General features: G+C 38.9%; 1 protein-coding gene across 4 annotated transcripts in view; it reads left to right on the top strand.

The window, feature by feature from the left end:
- The window catches only part of PAX3 (paired box 3), a 100,129-nt gene that overhangs the window by 59,504 nt on the left and 18,181 nt on the right, over positions 1 to 22,444 (top strand). For all 4 annotated transcript variants that reach the window (XM_004376358.1, XM_004376360.1, XM_012555559.1 and 1 more), the window contains exons 5-7: positions 6,724 to 6,929; positions 16,722 to 16,887; positions 17,811 to 18,025. In XM_004376358.1, the coding sequence (XP_004376415.1) occupies positions 6,724 to 6,929; positions 16,722 to 16,887; positions 17,811 to 18,025 (587 nt within the window). The remainder of the gene's footprint in view (positions 1 to 6,723; positions 6,930 to 16,721; positions 16,888 to 17,810; positions 18,026 to 22,444) is intronic.

The following is a 22,444-nucleotide window of genomic DNA, read 5'->3' as shown; positions in this document are numbered from 1 at the left end:
GAGTTGTCCCATTGTGCCCTTCATGTTGAATGGCAAAACTCACCAGCGCAGGAGACAGCCTGCAATTAGCCAAATAGGTGCATCAAACTTTGAGCTGATCTGTTAAAGAACTTACGGGATAGACATACCCTTAAATTATCAGGCACAGCATAAAACCATCTCATGCAGTTTTTATTTTTTATGTTGTTCTTTTTCTCAGTGAAACACAGCTTTAAGTAAAAATGTTGACAAGTCTAGCTCAGAAATATTGGTACAGAAGAAAAGACCATCTGATTTGGTATGAGACCATCTTATAGTAAATGAATATAATGACTAAGGGAGTCCAGCCTCAGACTCTGGGGGAGAGAGATCCCCCGCCTTCCCCGTGTCTGTAAATTGCCTTGTATTATATCTGGAGCAAACACAGAGTTTAAATGGTTGTCATGTTTTGATTCTTTAATTATTCAAATGAAAGGTCTTGCTGAGAAGAAAGACAATGTGCCAAATTCATGCTTGTGAATTATTTTGTTTCTCCATTTTTTGCCTGTCCTCCATCTCTGAATGATAATGGTCTGGAAACCAATAATTATAGAATTCCACGTAACTAAATCCCTATAAAATCGAGGCAAGATTTCATGTATAATAGCGTTAACTAGGATGAAATATTTCCTGAGGCCACAGAATAGGTCACAAGGGGTTAACGGACAAAGACATACTCTCTAATTCTGTGATTCCTTCTTTAATTAAACTTCATGGTTGGTCTGCTGGTGGTAAGACTTCTGCCTTCTCCTGTTTTGATGTGTTTCTGAAGGAAGAGTTTGTAATCCTGTAGGGTATGATGGTTACCCTGTATGTGATTCTCCCCCTCACCCCGCTCTTTTTTAAACTGACAGTGTACATTTTCCCAAGTTTAATCTTGGGAGCTAATGTGAAAGCATTGGGTTTGCTAAAAATTTGACTCTGAAAATTTTTTAATTAGTTGGAGATATGAAAAGATAAAATGAACTTTCATGGAAAGCAGAGGTGAAGTACTCAGCTAAAGCACACGTCATCAGTCTGGGTTTTCTGCTGCTATCCCAGTATCAACTTGAGAATATCCCAATATGTTTCAAGCTATTCCTGCACTTTTGTTTAAAAAGAATTTGAGGTTCCTTCATAGCTCTTGATAACCTTTCACTAAGTTGTCTTTGAACGTGTTATAATAAAAAATGTGCCCAAAATAAGACTTTAATAAAGATATGAGATGAGGGATCAGTTCGACTGCTTGTGGTCAGTGGAAGGTTCCAGACTGACCCTGGATCTTAGGACCAATGGTCTGTGATGGTTCTTTATGGAGACTGTAAATGGTCACGCTGGCTATTTTAATTTCTTCACAAACAAATACATTCACTATCTTGGCAAATTGATTCATTTCGTAGTGTTTTATTGTTTAAAAACTATACCTTGAACATATAAAGAGTTCAGTAAATGTTCAATTGAATTGAACTCAACTGGAAAAATGTTTGATTTAGTGTTTAATATTGATCCACTTATAATATTTCTACAACTTTCATTTCATTCTAGGAGGGTTTTTCAAATTTCAGATGAATAGTAGCAATAGTGGCCATCAGCTAAATGACCCAGGGAGTCTGGGTTAAACTGAGTTAAACTAATGTATAAGTCAGAGAGTGGATTGTGAAGGGGTTTTAATAACAGAGTCAGGATTTTCAAAGTCTGATAAGAACATGGGTTGGAAGCAAATCTGAGAATTGTCATGCAATTGAAAGAAATACAATTTCTGTTTAGAAGGCCATATGTTATGTATTGATATGGATTTTCTTATGAGACCTATGCTGGAATTTCAAATTGGGTGGCAGTATCTCTATCTAATGAGTAATAAAGCAAATTTCATTTATGAAGTCATACGTAGAATATGATTGAGTAACTTAAATATAATTAAAATCTTCCCTTAATATTAAACCTGGACAATAGATATAGTTTATCAAAGAGATTATATTTAATTTAGTTGCTGTATCATAGCAATTTATTAATTCATTTAGACAACTGTCTTGCTAATAATGCTGCTTACAGTTTCCAGCTCATAGCGCTAGAAATTCTGCACAGAAGAAATAGATAATTTCTTTCAGCTGAGCTGCCTGAAGTTTTATTTCACTTTCATGTAATATTTGGCAATAAGATTAGATACTTTGTATCTAGTATCTCATTTGTTCTAATAGCTGGAGTAAAGTTGAGTATTTAAAATAGATTAACTTCAACAAAATGGTCTCTTTTCCACTTGCAAAGTGGGATTTAAGTTTTAGACTTGTCCTTGGTAAAAATGGAATGATTCATGTTCAGATTATAGTGAGTCAAGTTTTGTGCAAATAATAAATTTTGTTTTTATTGAGTGATACAAGAAATAGCAGTATTTCCATAAAATGGAGAAGAATCTGTGGTGGTTAGTCTTTAGAAGTAGCTAGTATTCCTTAACTGGTAGATTAATCTTGGGTTGCTGACTTAACATATTTTTAAGCCCACATCCTTGTGGAGTTTACAGATGAGGAAAAGTTAGAATTAACTTGTTGAGATTGTGGCTTCATAATGCCAGAAATGATCATTTGGGTCAGATAAATTTTCAGTAGAAAAATCAAGCAAATGGTGCTAGATAGATGTTTTGCCATTTAGATGCAACCTTTAGATTGCTTTTGAATAAACAGATATAACGGAAGTGATTTGTTAGCTTATTAAAGAAAATTTTAACTTTGGTGGTAAAGGTTATCCTATTGAACACTTAGATATTCTGAGTCTTTTTAATACTAGCTGTTGGTGTCTCTTTGTCTTTTTTTTTTTTTTTTAAACTACAATCCTCTTTGAAAATTGCACGTGTGTAAATACTTGCAAAAATGCTCAGCTAATTTTTGGAGATTGACAGAACCCCAAAGCTCATCTAAATAGATGTTGGAAGACTTGTAAAAGCAGAATTCCAATTTTAAAGAAGTGATGGCAGCAGAGAAGTCAGTGTTAAAACAAAACTTAAATTTTACACTGTGGTTTCATTCATTCGATATATGTTTATTGGGCACCAAGGGTTCCAGCCAGGGCTTTGAACCAGTTTGTTCTGGTTCAAGCCTCCTGCTGAGAATTTGCATTTCCACCGCATATATAGGTATACAGGTGTAAATGAGAATTCTCATTTCCACCTCAAATATAGATTCTTAGATATACATAAGAATCACCCGGGGATCTTATTAAAATGTAGATTCTGATTCAGTATATCTAGGGGTGGAAAGGCAAATTCTCAGCAGGGGGTCAAAACAGAACAAACCGTTTTGAAGCTCTGGTTCCAGCAATGAACAAGACAGAGTAGGGCCTTGAGCTCACAGAACTTATCTTCTGGAGATGTTGATTGTTAAGGTGAAACACAGTGGTCTTGACCCTCAGAATTAACTCTAGCTGGTACTCATAAATCTAAGCAGTTCTTTTTCTTCAGAAACTAGAGATGATTTTGATTAATTGACCTGACAGTGTATGGCACATCATATTTACTTGGGAGGATTTAATAACCCCAGAGACTCCCAAAGGAAACAAACATTTCCACATACTATTAGCCTGATGGGATCATAGTAAGAGAAAGTGCTAGCAAAAATTTAGAGTTTTCACAGGCAAAGGAAACTTTTGGTCAGTCCTTACACACGGTTAAGTTTTTTACCTGAATTCACTTTGGAAAAGTCAGGACAATAGAAACTGGAAACAAGGAAGGAAAACATTTTATGGGAATTTTCTGTCTTCTTAGGGGCAAAAGTAATTTGGTTCTTGAGGAGGATATTGTTATATTTTAAAAATATACAAACAAAAGTGACTTTTTAAATTTTTTGGTAAGTTGTGGTAGAAAATATTTTATGTAGTTGGGAATTTTGAGAGGGAAAAGACTAATTAATCTGGAATATTCCATTGTAGTGGTTCTTAAAGGGTGGTCCCTGATCAGCAGCATTGGCATCGATCACCTGGAAACATGTTAAAAATTCTTGGGCCTCACTCCAGATCTACTGATGGGAAATCCTGGACGTGGGGTCAGCAATCTGTGGTCAACCAAGCCCTCCTGGTGATTCTGATGCTTGATATTTACACACAAATTATTGTTCATTTAGTGTAGCTCACGTTTATCCAAACGCATACACACATAAGTTGCATTGGGAGCCTTTGAAATTTATAATGCAATGCATAGCATATTTTTTTAGCACATTAATATTTTAAAATATTCCCATAGTTTTTTTTTAGATTAATGCTAAAATATCCTAAAATAAGATTTATACTAAATGAGGCCATTTTGTATTAAATTAGATAACATAATTGAAACCTATCATAATACCTAGCATTGTATATTATATTCTTTTCTTTTACAAACAAGTATTTGTTTTCAGGTATATATTTTCTTATAATCTGTCAGGTATTGTTAATTCACTCTAACACTTCTTAATTTCACAGTGTCTGAATGTGAATAAACATGTAGATGTATTAAACTATTAGAAAACTTAAAATCATATTTACAGGCTCATTTTATATGGGCATTTTTTGGGGACAGCTTAAAATTGGCACTGAAATAGAATGAAATTTTAGGTTTCTGTAGGATAGCGCTACGTTTAAACTTAAAATAAGGACAATTAGTAGTATCAGAGATACTGCATTTTAACATTGCTTCTAATGCCACCTGAATTTTGCCAGTAAGTGCTAGCCTGAGGGTGCAAATGAGTTGCCTTGACATTGGCATTCACAAGCAGCAGTTTTTAGCTTGCCCTCCCCATTTGCTACAGCACACCACTGACTTTTCCCTGGAGGACCCCTGCCCCCAGTTATCTGCAAGTTTTCAGGGTACATTTGGATGTGCCGAGGAGCAAGTCTGCTTCTGTTCGTTCACTCTGGCTCCTCCTCCATACTCTGTGATGGCCACCTGACAGCTGTCTGATGGCCCTCTGCCCACTGCCCCAATGCACGAGGTCTTAGGATAGGGCTACTTTCCTGCTTTGAGCCCTGTGTCAGGTGCATACTCAACCTCAGGACCTCCCAGAGGTCAACAGATGATACATCTCCATCATAACTCTCTTTGCTAAAGAAACCCTACTGAACTAAAAGACACAGGGAGAATACTCACCACACTCCTGTCTCCATCAACTCCTGGCTTGAAAATGGCACTGCCTGTGCCCGAAGATTCATTACCATCTAGTTGCAGATTCTCTCCATAGGGATACAGACCCTGTCCTTATGGGAACAGATGCCACGTTGTGTTGTTAATGAAAGTCCTATTTATTTCCCAGCTCCCTGTGTCTTTCCTAGGTACCCACACACTAAATTTGGAATGTCCCTGGCTCAGTGCATATCAATGCAGGCAAATAAAAGCTTTGGTGGGGAGTGGGCAGCAGCAGGGCCACTTTCGGGGTCATATGACCTAGGCAGGTGTCTACAGTCCTCTGCTGAGGAGGGCTCAGTGCTTGGTTTAACACTTTGCTGTTGCTGTCTTGAAATTCATGATAATTTTTGAACAAGGGACTCTGCATTTTCATTTTTCACTGGGTTCCTCAAACTAGGCAGGGTCCTGGGCTGCAGCCTGACCCCGTTCAGCAGAGACCCAGACCCTGAACCTCAGTTTAGGGATACTCTATTAGACTACACCTGCTTCTTCATGAGTCTGTTCTTGAGATTTGCATTACCCAAACCTATACTCTCCTGAAAGAGTTTTCCCAATACCTGGCAATGAGATACTAAATTTAAACACGATTCTTTTTATACGAGCGATGTTGTTGTTGTTAGCTGTCAGGGCATACACAGTGGGATTGGACGGTTATGATCCATATGATTTTTATTGGCTGATTTTCAGAAGTAGATTGCCAGGCTTTTCTTCCTAGTTTGTCTTCATCTGGAAGCTCCACTGAAACCTGTTCAGTATCACAGCAACATACACACCTCCACTGACAGATGGGCGATGGCTGTGTTTGAGGTGCATTGGCCAGGAATTGAACCCAGGTTTCCCACATAGAAGGAGAATTCTGCCTCTGAACCACCATTAACCCCCTATAGGAGTCCTAGAGTTTATAAATTTATAGGAATCTTGCAATAGTTTATGATTATTGCCTTTTTAGATATTCAGCCAATTTTGGAATTAAAAAATATATTTGTTAACAGATTTCCTGGTACAAAAGTTGGTGAAAATGTATCAGGGGCCAAATTAACTGTGATTCATTCATTAGGCATGAAAGGAGTACTTATTAAGTGCTAAGTACAGGAGGAACCAGTCCCTGGAGAAGGACATCATGCTTGGTAAAGTAGAAGGTCAGTGAAAAAGAGGAAGACCCTCAACGAGATCGATTGACACCGTGGCTGCAACAAGGGGCTCAAACACAGCAGATTGTGAGGATGGCGCAGGATCGGGCAGAGTTTCATTCTGTTGTACATAGGGTCGCTATGAGTCAGAACTGACGGCATCTAACAACAGCAATAACATGAGAAAACATAGAATAAGGCCTATCCTTGTTTTCTAAGAGCTCATAATCAGCACTCTTGGATAGCAGAGATAGATGCAGAGAGCAATTATTTCTGCCTGGGGTCAGGGAAGAGATGAAATAGTATTTAACAATGTAATACCACATGGAGGGCCATGCTGTCCATAGAAGGCATTGGGAATGTACTTTAGGTAGGTTTTAAGTCATATGGCTTGGTCAGACTAGCTTTTTTTGATTCAGATTTGATCAGATTTTTCTCTTGTGCTTTCAGCCTCAGCACCCCAATCAGATGAAGGCTCTGACATTGATTCTGAACCAGATTTACCACTAAAGAGGAAACAGCGCAGGAGCCGAACCACCTTCACAGCAGAACAACTTGAAGAACTGGAACGAGCTTTTGAGAGAACTCACTACCCTGATATTTATACCAGGGAGGAGCTGGCACAGAGAGCAAAGCTCACCGAGGCCCGAGTACAGGTACTGACATCAGACATCCACGGCCTACTTCAAATCCAGATAGGAAAAAAAAATGTCTTCTAGTCTAAAGCATAGGAGTACCTGGAAACATGTTTGGCTGTTCACTGAAAGGTTGGTGCCTCAATGCACACAGAGGCACCTCAGAAGAAAGGCCTGGTGATCTACTTCCAAAAAATCAACCATTGAAAACCCTATGGAACACAGTTCTACTCTGACACACATGAGATTGTCATGAGTCAGAACTGACTTGGTGGCAACTGGTAAAATCTGGTAATCTAAAGCGTATTTCAAACCAAGAAAACAAGTATATGAGGAATGGAACTTAATGGGGATGCATAGCTTTAGACTTTGTTGATCATTACTAGGAGAATATGACTATGTTGTATGTGACACAGACATGTGTGTCAATTCATGCTGTTCATTAATTATTTCAGGATTCCTTTTATAAGCCAGGCACTACATGGGCTCTGTGAGGGGTACGCGGATAATAGCAAACAAATTTTGAGTCATTATCCTGTGCCAGATACTGTTCTAAGTGCTTTATATGTCTTAACCCATGAAATCATCATTAAAACTCTAGACTGGTATTACTACTACCCCAAATGATAGATGAGAAAACTGAGACTCGGTCTATTTAAGTAACTGCCCTAAGTCACATAGCTAGTAATTGATAGAGGTGACTGGATCCCGCACACACTTCATCTCTATGGTCTTTCAATTATGAAGGTGTACAGCGGTACAAAAAACATAATCCTTTCCTTTAAGGATTGTATAGTCTAGAAGCATTTCAAGTAACTACATTATTTTAAGACCATTTTGAATTATTTTTTGAACTCTTAGATGTGCTCTGAATCCCCTGGAAAAGGCTGCTTTGTTATAATAAGTTACCGTAGAGTGGTATAGAGTTTGGCTGCTAAAGAAAAGACTGGCAGTTTGAGTCCACCAGCTGCTCCTTGGAAACCCTATGGGGTGGTTCTGCTCTGTCTTGTAGGGTGGCTATGAGTTGGAATTGACTTAATGGCAATGGGTTTTTTTTTGGTTTTATAGAGTGGTAAAATAATGTTTTCATTATTAATGATAAACTTTCCCCTCAAGTTACTAAAGCACTATCTGAAAAATTACAAATATCTTAGTTGTTGTTGGGTGCTGTCGAGTTGATTCCAACTCACAGCAACCCATGTGTCAGAGTGGAACTGCCCAATAGGGTTTTCTTGGCTGTAATCTTTATGGAAGCAGATCACCAGGTCTTTCTCCCATGGAGCTTCTGGATGGGTTCAAACTGCCAACCTTTTGGTTAGCAGCCTAGCACTTAGCCATTTCTGCCACCAGGGCTCGTACAGGTCTTAGGGTATCCTGAAATTCCTTACAGCCTCAGAAGTTATCTGGAAATGTGCTCTTTATAGATACTTGACTTTCTAGTCAAAGTGAAGCTGGGCACTCTGTAGCAAGCTAGTTATCTTAGAGTGGATCAACTCTTTCTCATATGCAGCTCATTAATTACCTCCACTGTTACAGAAGGAGCCCTGGAGGCGCAGTGGTTAAAGCGATCGGCTGCTAACCTAAAGCTCGGCAGTTGGAAACCACCATCGGCTCTGTGGGAAAAAGGTGTGCCCGTCCGCTTCCGTAAAGATTTATAGCCTTGGAAACCCTACGGAGTCACTATGAATCAGAATTGACTTGATGGCAGTGGGTCTGGGTTTGGTTTTGGAATGTTACAGAATTTTACAGAAACAACTTCTTCCAGGCTTCAGAGACCTTATAAGAGAGATTGTTTTCTTCAGCTTGACTTTCCAGGTGATCACTATCCCCTAAACCCATTGCCATCAAGTCCATTCCAATTCATAGCAGCCCTATAGGACAGAGTAGAACGAGGAAAGTCAAGAATGCTAAGCTGAAGACATTCTCTCAAGGAGCTACAGTCTAATACAGGGAACAAAGTAAACATAGAAATAGTAAGAAAGCATATGAGAAGTGATGTAAGAGAGAGGCTAAGTGCAGTGGGAGTTGAGAAAAGGAAAGGATAAGATCTTGTTGGAATAACCAAGAGAGGATCATGAAGAAGGCAGATTTAAGATGGGCTTTCCAGACTTGATTGATATTTATTGGACAAGACAGAGGGGGAGAGTGTATTAGTAATAGGGAATATGAGCAAAGGCACAGAGAGCAGGAAGTACATGAGTTGCATACACGGTTGTTCTTCATTTTCACTCTAGTCATATTTAGGGAACATCAAATGGTCCAGTTTGGTTGGAGGGTAGGGAGTGGCAGTGTGTTGGGAAGGAATATAGTTGGAAAGCTAGGCTGAGGACATACAGTGGAGGGGAGGCAATACAGGCATGGAAAAGGTCAGTGCAGTGGGAATGGAAAAGAAGGGATAGAGGGAAAGAAGATACTTAGAGGTGGCATGGAGGCAACTAATTGTGTAAGCTGGAGGTGGGTGGAAGAATGAGTGAAGGGATGAGTCACAGATATACCAAGGTTTATCAGGTAGATGCTTCAGAGTTGAAACTATTGAATCTCTGTACCGATTGCATTGAAAGACAGTGTTTCTGCCAACTGTACATTACATAAATGACCATTAGCCATAAATCCTGAAAATATGCACGTATAAATATTATATATGAGATATGTATTGTATATAATAGATTATAGTGTTATAAATATTATATGTATATAATCTATTTTGCTTTTATTATAATTCTATTATTACCTGGTTTAAATGTGAAGTAAGATCCAATCATTCCTTCATGCTTTCAGCAAACCTTTATTGAGTGCCCACTATATTCCAGGATGTGGTCCCTATATTCCCTGGATGGCCAAGCCCACATCCTGGGTCTTTCCTTAAGGTAGAATATCAGCCCTAAAGATAAATTTGAATAAAAAAATATAAAACATTTCTTTCAAAGAAATCAAATAAGCAGAGTGGTGAAGATAGTAAGCACGTTCAATGTTGCTCAACCTGTCTTTGCCAAAAAACGGGGGCAGGGACAGAATAAATTTTAAAACCATGCAGCTTGTACAGAACCTAGCATTCTCATCTGGCTCAGTGAATGTCAAAGGATAATAATAATGGCCCATTAACTTCCAGAGGACATGGGATCAAACCAATAAAGAGTGGTTCATATTTTCTATACAGTGACCTCCTCTCCAAAGCAGGGCCCTCATTAATGTAACAGCTGTCTTAATGTGGCTTTAACCCGGTGACTCTTTACATTCCTCATGGCTTCTTTAGTTCCCTTGAGACACATCATGTCTTCACCACAGCTATGATCTACAGCCTAACAAATTCCCTAGAACACCCAGCATATGGATCTTTTACTAACCCAGCAGGAAAAAGAAGAGTAGTTAATCACTGATTAAAATGCCAAAACAAAATCCTTTAGTTTTGAGAAGGATCTGGGAAAGCAGTAGCTAAGTCAACTCAGTATGAGTGATAGCCATACAGTGTGAGTTAGCTTAATTTGGGGCACCTGGGAAAACCAAACACCAAACCAAAACCCCCAAAGCATGTCTACACTCTATTTTTTTCCCCCTGAAGAAAAATATTTCCAAACACTTCTAGATAGAGATGAGACTAAAGCTAAAATAACTTAGGTCTTTTTCAGGGTTTCCCAAAAGTTTGTTTGGCCAGTAGCTATGTTGTATTTACCACAGCTACATCTGAGTACTTAATCTACAAATTGTTGTACATCAGAGACTGTTTGTCTTATTCACCTGTTGGGTAGATGTTGTTATGCAAATAACTACAACAAATAAAGTTTTGTTGGGAAGAATGACTTGAAAATACTCATAGTGTGTAAAGGTTTTAGTAAATTCTATGAAGTAGACAAGCATTGTTCTCTTTTACCATCTAGATAATGGAAGACAGGAAAGGAAACTGTGGAAATAGCATGTAAGTTGGAGTCAGAAATGTGGAATTTGATCCCAGCTTGCCAAAAGTGTTTTATTGGAAAAGGTACTTAATCCTGCCGTAATCCTGCTGGGTCTCAAGGAAAAAAAAAATGGGGCTAGGTTAGATCAGATGATTTTTGCTTGGGTCAGGGACCACCAGGATAACCATAGATTAACTTCAGGAGATCTGAGAGACTTGAGATTTATACACAAAATTTTATACCTTTTGTGTGTGTGTGTATGCATGTAAACACACGTGCACCTTTGCATGTTGACTGGGGAAGGGACCCCAGGCTTTTATCATGTTCTCAAATGCCCTTGCCTCCAAAATAAAAACTATTAAACTGCACTGCACGAACTCTCAGGACCCTTTTAGCATCACTAGTCAGGGATTCTTAGGGAACTTTAAGAATTTAAAGTCACCGAACGGATTTGTATAGTTCAGAAGTTAATGCAGGTATGGAGTATTTGGCCCTGAACTCCGTAATGAGGCCAAATATGGTCATTCTGTAGCTGTCTGAGGTAGTTTGCTTTTGAGATGTATATGGGTGTATTTGAGTATGCTTTGTGCATGTTCATTATCTTCTGACATTCATGGGAGCAAGGTGGTTCTCCTTGTCAACTCTGCCCCTCTTCCCCAACCTGCTCTCCATATGGTGGTCCAAGCTGAATGGCAGCAATGATAGGAGAGTTGGGAAGCGTGTGGCATAGAAAGAGAAAGGAGAAAGAAGTGAATGAGAAGGACCAGCTGCTTGTCTTGAATTTACCTATTTAGAAAGTGCTGTACTTGGCATTGTAGCATTCGATATCAGCAAGGCTAGTGTTTAAGAATTTTATAATCTTGCTGTGAGTGCTTTTTCTAAGGATTAAGCATTACATTCTCTCCCCATTTTTTTCAAATTATGTTTGAAATAACCCATCTGGAATAATGCAGGTTAGATTGCCTTTGAGGACCACACCAAAAAATGTGAACAAGTGATTTATTGATGAGCAAAATTAGGCTTACACCATGGGACAATTAGCACTAATCTATGAAACTTGGAAGCAAATTTGACCTCAGCCTCCATTCAAGCCAACCTGGCTTTCAATGATTTGAAATGTTATTTGGGCACTTTTCTGTTTGCTTGTGGTCACAAAGGCTTTGGCTGTAGACCACAGAGCTAAGAAACCAAAGCAATGCTTTAGTTCTTGGGCTTTTCAGACAGAGGTGTTGGCATGAGATTTCACTTAATAGCTAAAATTTATTGAGCACCTAATATCTCTTAGGTATTCTCTTAAGCACTTTGATCGTTATGACAATGGCCACAACAGCCTTGTTAGGTAGACATTTTGTTTCCCCCATTTAGCAGATGAGTAAACAGGGGCCTGCAGATATTAAGCAAGTTGTTCAAGGTCACAAAGGTAGTAAGTGGAGGAGCCAGGATTCAATTTTGACCTTGGCCAAGGCCAAAGTATACTTTGCATTGCACCTGTGTGAATAAAAATATTACTGAGTCTTTTAATGGACCAAGTCTTTCCCAACTTACATTATTGAGAAATCTGAGAAGATTGGTTTCTTATTTTAGTCATGAAGAGAAAAATTGATGAAAACATTTTTCTCCTTTTGAGATTCATTATCTCTCTCTTTTTTTCTGCTAGTTATCATGCTGTTATGGGGATTTTTCAGTCAACTTAAATTTTGCTTCAAAAACAAACTGCCAGGTTGACTGGGTTGCTATTGCTACTCTTTTCAAAACAAAAGGAAGTTTCTAGTAACTGTAACTAATGAGTCATAAGTGTCCTCCACCCACTGTAGATGAACTTACTACATACTTACACACTCACACATGTCACTCAGTAGATTATTCATCGATTGTTAGGAATTAGTGTTATGATATTGAGAGAATTGTGATATTGAGACTGATTCTGAGTATCCCAGGAATGTCTTTGAGTTAAATATGAGATGATAACAGCATTCCAGGCTTATTATGCTTGGCCAGTTCTGGATTTCAAATAAAGACTACTTCAGGGGCATTTTTTCCCCCCATTAAAAATAGAAGCTGTGTCTTTTATGAATTTTGAAGCATAAAGAAGAGAAGGACCACTTCCCAATTTGCAACTTTAGTGTATTTTCATTTTAGTGTTTCTTTCGGCAGGTTCAGCTTATTCTCGAAGATGCAGAAGGCTGGCGGTGGCAAGATGATAAAAAAAAAAACTTGTCTAAATGTCCAGATACAGGCACGCCAGTCCTTAGTAAGCACTGGTTCCCTCGGGAATAGTTCTGTGGATTTATTTAGTCTTAATTTAAACAACTTCTGAATTCCTTTCTCTGGAAAATTCTTGAACCTCGTTCTGAAGGTTCATTTTTAAGTAAAGATTTGCTTTCTGAACTATTTATCTTCGTCTTCTAACCCGGCTCCTGATGGGTTTACTCAGTGCCTTCAGTACTTATTTGTATCACTTTGGAAAAATAAAAACAAAACAAAAAAACACCTTACACCCCTAGTCTTTTGGATTCTGTTTTTTGAAGGTATTTATAGGGTCGATATGAGTGGGAATCGACTCGACGGCAACGGATTTTTTTTAAATAGGAAGTTATGATGTTCTGTCTTATTTCTTATTTGAGTATAGAGAAAAATTAATATACTTTTTTTTTTAGAGCAGTTTTAGGTTTCCAAAAAAATTAAGCAGTAAATACAGAGAGTTCTTGCAGACTTCCTTTTCCCTCTACACACTGTTTCTCCCATTATTAACATCTTGTATTAGTGTGGTACAGTTGTAACAATTAATGATCCAATATCAATACATTATCATTAACTAAAGTTCATAGTTTATGCTTGGAAGCCCTGGTGGCACAATGGTTAAATACTCAGTTGCTAACCGAAAGATTGGCGGTTTGAATCCACCCAGCGGCTTTGTGGGTGAAAGACCAGACAATCTGTTCCTGAAAAGATTACAGCCTAAAAAACCCTATAGGACAGTTCCCTGTCACATGGAGTCACTATGAGTCAAAACTGACTCGATCGCACCTCACAGCAACTACAACACAGTTTACATTAGGGTTCACGCTTTGTGTTGTACGTTCTATGGGTTTTGAAAAACGCATTATGTCATGTATCTACCATTGGTGTATCATACAGAATAGCTTCACTGCCCTAAAAATCCCCTGTGCACAAAGAAGTTTTTGATTTACAAGATTAGGTTAGATGCAGTTAGAATGAACCTTGAATCAATAGTAGGTTGAGATTGACGGTGAGATCAAGCATAGCCACCACCAGGGTAAATCAAACTTGTTTTACTTAGCCTAAAGTTTGCAGAAGGAAGTTGGCACAGAGAGATTGGCAGCATGCTCTGATAGCAATGGAGGTGCAAGTTTCTGAGTCCTTTGTAAAGGGCCTCACCAGGAGAATCATAGGTGCAGATAGTAAGTCTGAATGAGTGAAGGTCACGTTAGAGCTTTTGGAAGTTCATCTCTCCTCCAAGCTCAGTACATGAAGTTGGAGGTGCACTCCCCATAGGTTCATCTGGATAGGTGTGGAGAACCACCTCACCGGAGCCAGGTGTATTCCATCAGTCTAGAGGTTTTATAATATAAACTGTGACTACAGTGTGTAGTTATAGTACAGTACACTCAGGCATGAACACAGCCCTAATTTCTCATGCCTTCTCTCCCCAGGGTAACATAGTCTGTTCCAAGCACTTATCTAAAAATGGTTTTCTTACCCTGATGCCTCTGAGAGTCATGTTAACAGGCACTTAGAATGGCAGTGAGAAAGTGCAGCTGATGCAGACCTGAAATCAAGCGCTGTTCTTGGTTCTATTATCCCAGGTGGCAATTTATTAAGTAAAACTCTAATTCAATTATGTATCAGCATGGGAAAATATTGACTTACCTTCTTTTCCTGTTGGAAGATTAAGGAGTATGAAATGTTAGTATTTTGGGGAAGTGCAAACAGCTTCCCTTACCAATGTCTTGCAACAATGGTTAGAAACAGTATTTCAGACAAATGGTTGGCAAAATATTTGTTAAATTGGGCTTTCCTGCTCTAGAAGAGAGAAACTCCTCCCTTCTCTCTTTCTTAAATGATATGACTTAAAAAATTACAGTTAAATTGTATAATTGTTAACATTGTTTTGTAAGGAACTCAAACCTCGCCTTGTTGTTGTCAGATACCATTGAGTTAGCCCGACTCATGGCGGGAGGAAACACTGCCCACTTCTGTGCCATCCCCCGATCGGTTGTGGATTGGACTGTTGTGATCCATAGGGTTTTCACTGGCTGATTTTCAGAAGTAGATCTCCAGGCCTGTCTTCCTAGTCCATCTTAGTTTGGAAGCTCTGCTGGAACCTGTTACAGCATTATAGCAACGCGTAAGCCTCCACTGACAGCCGGTGGTGGCTGTGCATGAGGTGCATTGGCCAAGAATTGAACCTGGGTCTCTGGCATGGAAAGCGAGAATTCTACCACTGAACCACCATTGATTGCCTCATCATCCTATGTTATACATCCTATTGTCAGTCACAGTGGTCTTCTGAAACAAGCATGTTCCCACTCTGTACTATCACCTCTGTCTAGAGTGATTCCTCCTTGAAATCATATACAACCTTTAAAAAGGAACTGCAACTCTGTCCCCACTATTCTAAAGTTTCCCTGATTCTGTGCATCTCCAAACATGAAGCTTCTGTATCTAGTGAGCAATTATTTTGACCTCTTTGACTATACTGTGAATTCCATGAGGACACGATTGTGTTGTCTTATTCACTCCTGTTGTCTAGAGTTTAGCATATATAAAAGGTGCTTGGAAAACTTTTGTTGCCTTGAACAAGGTTGTAAGCGACTCCAGTGCAAGGACCCTATTTTATTCATCCTTTTATCCGTCCAGCCCCAAATTCAGTGCTTTTTCATATTAAGTTTTCAATGATCTTTTGATATAGGAATTAGAATATCTTTAATTGGTGGAAATCCTCTCTCATTTTGGAGAAACACTATGTGTGTACCTTGGAAAAACCACTCTAAGATCTGTGTTTAAACTCCACAAATGTGTATAAGATTTGAGTAAGATCACGAGGCCCATGAAAGGCCTTATATCAGTTTCTCGAAGTTTTGTATGTTCAGTTACATTTCTTGCTGATATTATTGCCTTTTCTCTCCATCTACTTACACAAAATACCTGGGCTTTGAGCCCCTAGAGGGCATTTTATTATATTACCTCAGGTTGTCCTGAACATACCTGGTTAGCACAGTGGTTGGCATAGAGTAGATGCTTAAAGCTGTCGTTGAAAGAAATAATAAATGAACTAAATATTTAAGGAGTCTTCCTAACTCAAACACTTCATTTCTTTAAATACTTCCGTCTTGGGCATTTATTTCCATTAAGCTCAGTGCAATGTCTCACACTTTCAATGGAATGGTAAAATGGTCCCACTTACCCTCCTGTTCTATTGATATGGCTGTCCTGGCGCTATGGCCATACTGACCACAGAAATGCAGAGAGAGACTGATCAAAATATACAAGGCTTAGTGTAACAGGTGAGGCCAAATTTAGGACACATTTATGTGGGGTCAAAGAGGTTCATGGATCCTCCTAGAATGTGTGATACATGAAGATGAGTGGACGTTGATAGTGGGAGTTGGGAGTTCTTGTTCCTACCCCTGCTCAGCCACTTCTGCCCATGGCCATCACAAGGTTCATGGGGGGACTGCTGCAGGACCACAGAGGGTCTTTGAAACCCCTCACTGACCCTGAAACTTAACTCCCCTCCCTCCCCTGACAATACTCTAAGCAACCCATAAGGTGGAGGGCTCTTGCATCTCTTTGCCCTGTCAGTAAGGGGCCTTTAATCTGTTTAGCATGAAAAATTCATTAAGAATGTACTATTATTTCATCAGTGAAATCCTCAAATTTTAAATTAAATCCATAGGTCTGGTTTAGCAACCGCCGCGCAAGATGGAGGAAGCAAGCTGGGGCCAATCAGTTGATGGCTTTCAACCATCTCATTCCCGGAGGATTCCCCCCCACTGCCATGCCGACTCTGCCAACATACCAGCTGTCGGAGACCTCTTACCAGCCCACATCTATTCCGCAAGGTATAGAGGAAGGGAGTCGAGAAGATGAAAATGTAACTTCCTTTCTCTTTATACAGTGAAATCCTTCTATGATGCTGACTGACATCAATACTGTTTGTATATGAATTGTATTAGCTCAGACTGTCCTAAACGTACCTGTTACGTTTCAGAAATATAGCTTGTTCTGTGACGTATCTGAGCCTCTCCAGAGAAACTGTGTTGTAATAGGATTCTATTGCACTATTTGAAAGCAAAACAAAATGACACAAAACAACTTTCCTACGTAAACATGCGGTTTGCTTTTCTTCTGTTAAATTTTTACCTAACATTTGTTCTTTAGTCTGCAATTAATGGAAGTTCTCTGATGCTTACTATCTGGGGTAGTAACAGAGAGAAGGTAAGCATAGATGAAGTCACTATTTGTTAGTACTTAGTGATGAATGGGATAATGTTAAATTATAAAGCTAAATTACTTTGAATTATGAAAGATACCATTCCAGGCATTTGAAACTACACGATTACACTCGTATTTAGATGCTTCAAAAGTTTATTTGATAAGAAATTTGAGACTTGCCATTCTTAATTGCTTAATCTCACCTGGATTAATAGGGTTCACTACCAAAACAATCATATGAGTGTTGTTAATGTGATTTCTGCATCAGATTCTGGGTGAGTTTGCCATGAGAGTATATAAGTGAGTTACATTCTTACAGATACGTGCAGAGATATGGCTGTATTTGTTACGAGGGATCCTATAGGAATAGGTTAGGAAATACAGTTTGGGATTAACATTTGATCTGACCAATACTAGATGACAGATGCATTAGATTGGGTATGTAATAACTAGATAGCACTGATGGCTTGGTGACTTGTGAACTTTTGCACTGAACTTTCTCTGCCAGTCTACAAAGGAACGTTATAGCTGATAATCTCCTTCATTTCAGCCGTGTCGGATCCCAGCAGCACCGTTCACAGACCTCAACCGCTTCCTCCGAGCACTGTACAGCAAAGCACTCTTCCTTCCAACCCAGAGAGCAGCTCTGCCTACTGCCTCCCCAGCACCAGGCATGGATTTTCCAGCTATACAGACAGCTTTGTACCTCCGTCTGGGCCCTCCAACCCCATGAACCCCGCCATTGGCAATGGCCTCTCACCTCAGGTTAGTCCCGTGTTTCCAGACAGACGACTTGCTGTATACCAGAACCAAATAGTCAATTCCCCGAGGCAGTGGTATAATGAATTGCCAAATTTAAACCATAATGTATTCTTTATACAAGCCACATGATTTCAGTTTTCTAGCTTCCTTTCTCTCCACCCTTCATACTGGCTGCATCAAAAGTTGTAGCTTAGACTTAAAATGCAAGTGATTTTTAAAAATGCAACCATGAAGCCTTTGTGTTTATACTGAGTTGTCAAGGCATTTGTCACGTGTTGTCTTCTCCACCCTTAATTCTGGGCTTTGGTTAAGAAGCTCCCAAACACTGGGGTGTTTTTTCTTTTTTCTTTTTTATGGTATTTGGTCAGCTGATGGGCTTGTGAGCAAAAGTACCTCATAAGAAAACACCAAAGCTTTGACAAAACAATCGGAGAGGAAGCAAACGAGTTGTGTGGAGTCAGACCCAGCTGATGACTACAGAACTCAGGAATAAATGAGTTATAAGTGCACAGATTAGGAGAATTACTGCTCTTTGGGAATATATAAATATCTGAATGTCATAATTGTTTTTCTCATTTGCACTGGACTATGAGGTTTTCTTGGGAGAGCGTATTAATAAATTGCCTTGATTGCATGTCAGAGGGCTGGTTAAATTTCCTACATGTGGCATCTGTCTGAGGTTGACATTATTAGTAGTTGTTTAAATACAGATCGCTTGATTTTATTAGAGTGCACTTGGCCCAGGTGGTGAGGAGAGCTGCCCACTGAATTTGCAGAAATGTCACAAGGGGGTTGCAATCTATAATTACAATGGAGGATCTCTTCAGGGTCGAGAGTGAGAGTTTTAACAGCTTTATCTTTTCTCAAGCCGCTTTTCCTCTTGGTGGCTAGAAAAACAGAGAGAAGCTCAGAATGACACAGATGAAAAGTGAAAAGACAATTATACTCAATTACACACTAATCACTGACTATCACCGCCGCCGAAGCACCAAGAGGGCATTCTAATAGGCAGAAAATGAGATTTTAATGGCACAAAGGGTGGCCAAAATACCGACTCATATATCTTTGTCTTCTTCGTTTTCTTCAACTTGTGGTTTGCGTCTCGGGAGTGGAGCTCCTAGGCTCTGCATAACAGTGATAACTCTGAGAAGCTGGAAAGTTCAAAGCCATTGGAGTTGAAAAGAATGAATAGCCAAGGCAATGAAATAAACATTTCTGCCTAAAGGCAAAAGTTCATAAACCCTTTTTTTGTAACAGTAAATGTAATTAAGTTTCATAGATTCCTATAAGCACATCCTGGAATAAAAAAAATAAGAGGTGGCTTTAAACCTCAGTTGAAAAAAATCACATGAAAACAATGAAAGGGCTTCCTTTAATACATTTAATTTTGAAGCCCTGGCATTTGTGGATGTGGTTTTGCATGACGCTCATGAACTTCTATTCATAGATTCATCTCAAAGATGTTCAGATTCCTGGCATATAAGCTTCTACCACGTTTTAGAAGTAACATCAGAAATCGTTATCTTAGCTATTTTTAATAAGTTGTTTTGGGCCATGGAAAAGCTTTTTATGAACATGATTTGGTTAAAAGTTTGAATAAAAGTTAACTCTGACCCTGTTTCTGTAAGGTGAGAGCTGGGATTTCTTTGGCATTTTTTACTGCCTTATTCTATTTAATCATAATATAAATAGCAACAGCAACCTGCGTTATGTAAGTAAAACTGCTACTTTCTTGTATTGCATACATGTATTATCTTGTATGTTATAATGAGTGTATTATATTGTATTATGTAAGTGTTCTATAAGTGGAACTGCTAGATCTTGATCTTGAAATTGTTAATCCTTGATTCAAGGAGCCTGGCTATGATTTCAGGGTTGGTGGTAGGGTGAGAATCATTCCAATATCAGGCAATGGAAAATTCCACTGGAACTTTTCCTGTATTTCTTTACTACGCTCATATATTATGCAAATATTACATTACAGATTACTTATTACATTGCAGATATCCGGGATGTTTGGCATTTCTACCATACATTTCTGCCTCCAACCAGCACAAGGAATCCATGTTTTCTTAGTTCTTGTAGCATCCCCAGTGAATGAGAAAAGAGATACAAGATAGAAGTTTTGCCTTATTTCCTTAGGCACAGTTGGAGAATGAAAGGCAATGTATGAATCAGTATCTTGCCGAACATATTTACAGAACAACAGAGTAGGAGAACTGGGATTAGAACTCAGACTTCTATAGCCTTTGGGATTTATCACTTCAGAGGAATGCCTCTATTTAAGCTAGAGGGACCTACTTTTGGTTGGCTGGCTTTCTCAAAACTAACGTGAAGAAAAATTTGAAAAAATTAGTTCATGTCAAATAGCATGGGTCATCTAAAGAGGTGAGTAAAGAAAAGGTGCTGATTCTTTAGTCACTGCTGAAGTACTTATTAGCATATTGGATCACATAACATTAAACCTAGAACAAATCCTAAGATTAGGAGCCCCTGGATGGTGTAAACAATTAAGCGCTTGACTACTAACTGAAAGGTTGACAGTACCAATCTACCTGGAGGTGCCTTGGAAGAAAGTCCTGGCCATCTACTTTCAAAAGGTCACAGCCTTAAAAGCCCTATGGAGCACAGTTCTACTCTGACACACATGGGGTTGCCATGAGTTGGAATTGACTTGATCGTAACTGGTTTTATTTATTTATTTTAAATCTTAAGATTATTATTTCTTCCCTTCCTCTTTTCCTACTCTTCCACCTCCTCTGCCTCTGCCTGGCCCTCTAACATGCAGATAAACCGCCTGAGGCCCAAAGAGACTGTGGCCTGCTAAAGGCCACAGAGCTGATGAGTGGAAGAACTGGGACTAGAACCTGGGACCTTGGCTCCAGCCATGGCATCCATGATAGCACACAGATGGCTGAAAAATAGGTTTCAGGAAAAAACAGTGGCAAGGACTTTTACTTATATTTTAAAATGATTTAATAGAGACTAATTTTTTTAAGCTTTTGGGTTCAGGTTAATTTACACTCTTTTTGCTAAGCCTAATTGTCATTAATCTCTTAACTCCTGCAATAATAAAAGTACTGCATGCTTATTGTAGAAATGCAAAAAAAATTAAAAAAAAAACTCAAGTAGAAAAAATTCCCGGAGGGCAAGCACTGTTAATGTTTTTGCATATTGCCTTCTAGATCTTTTTAGGTTTCATGCCTTTTTTTTTTAAACAAAATTGAGATGATAGTTTATATAACTTAGTCTATTTTGCTTTTTTGCTAGCTTTCATCATAGGACTTTCCCCACCTATTAATTTTAAACTGAATGGAATCTAAAGTTTTTTGAGTCATCATGGTCAATTTATTGTAGATCTCTTTGGTGGAAGTTATTTAACATGTTAAAAAAAATGGTGCATTTTACTAGATTTTTTTCCCCTAGAATCATTGAATTTGATGTGTTATTTACCATTCAAACTTGGAAATCATGAGCTATAATGGATATGAACTTCTGTAGAATGGGCTTTCTTGTTTTTTGTCAAGGAATTGATAAATACCATAAGGATAGGTGGATTGTTTCTCTGTGTGTGTGTAGACTGTAGCTGATTTTTGTTTGGAGTCTTTAACATATCTGCCTCTCGAGCCAAGGTTCTCTTAAGGCTTAGAATCAGAGCCACTAGCCTAACGGTCTTCTTAGATGCTCTCAGTCCTTCTCTTAGGGATGGTCTCAGCTTTGTGAGGGACAGGTGTGAAGCAATGACTCAGGAATGTCACACCTATAGCAGCAGGTCAGATTAGTGTAGCAGTGGGTTGACAGTTGCCAGTTTAGAATGGGGTATTCTAAATCTCAGAATAGTGACCTGAACTTTCAGAAACTTTGGTCATATTCATCCTCAAGCTGCTGAAAGGGTCTGTGCACTACTTAATCATGGACAAGTTATCTCGTTCTGGAATCAACAACGATATCTTGGGAATACTCCCTATTTTACTTATAGGAAAACTGAGGCTAACTCAACACAGTCATCTAAATGGTAGAGTGAGTTAGTGGTAGAGTTAAGAGCCAAAACTCTCTTTTCCAGACATTACTAATTCCTCTGTGAACACAAGTTACATATTTGACTTGCTGGTTTCCACCAGAGGAAGCATAAGGCCCGGAGAACCTTTCCATGGGCTCCAGCACTGATATTTGACCTGATTTTCTTTCTTTTTTTTTTTTTTTAATTGATGTAATTAAGTGAAGTTTACATTTCAAGTTAGTCTCCCATAAAGAATTTTTTTTTTTTAACATACATTGTTATGAGACCCCAACCACTCACCCCATTCTGTGACAGCACACTCTTCCACTCCGCCCCTGATTCCCCATGAACATTCAACCAGCTCCTTACTCTCTCTGCCTTCCCCTCTAACCTCTGGACAGAAGCCGCCCCTTTGGTCTCTT

Source organism: Trichechus manatus, unplaced genomic scaffold, assembly GCF_000243295.1.
Source record: "Trichechus manatus latirostris isolate Lorelei unplaced genomic scaffold, TriManLat1.0 scaffold00041, whole genome shotgun sequence".
Taxonomy (NCBI): domain Eukaryota; kingdom Metazoa; phylum Chordata; class Mammalia; order Sirenia; family Trichechidae; genus Trichechus; species Trichechus manatus.
Note: the sequence above shows the minus strand (reverse complement) of the source record. Positions and strands in the feature narration are given on the sequence as shown.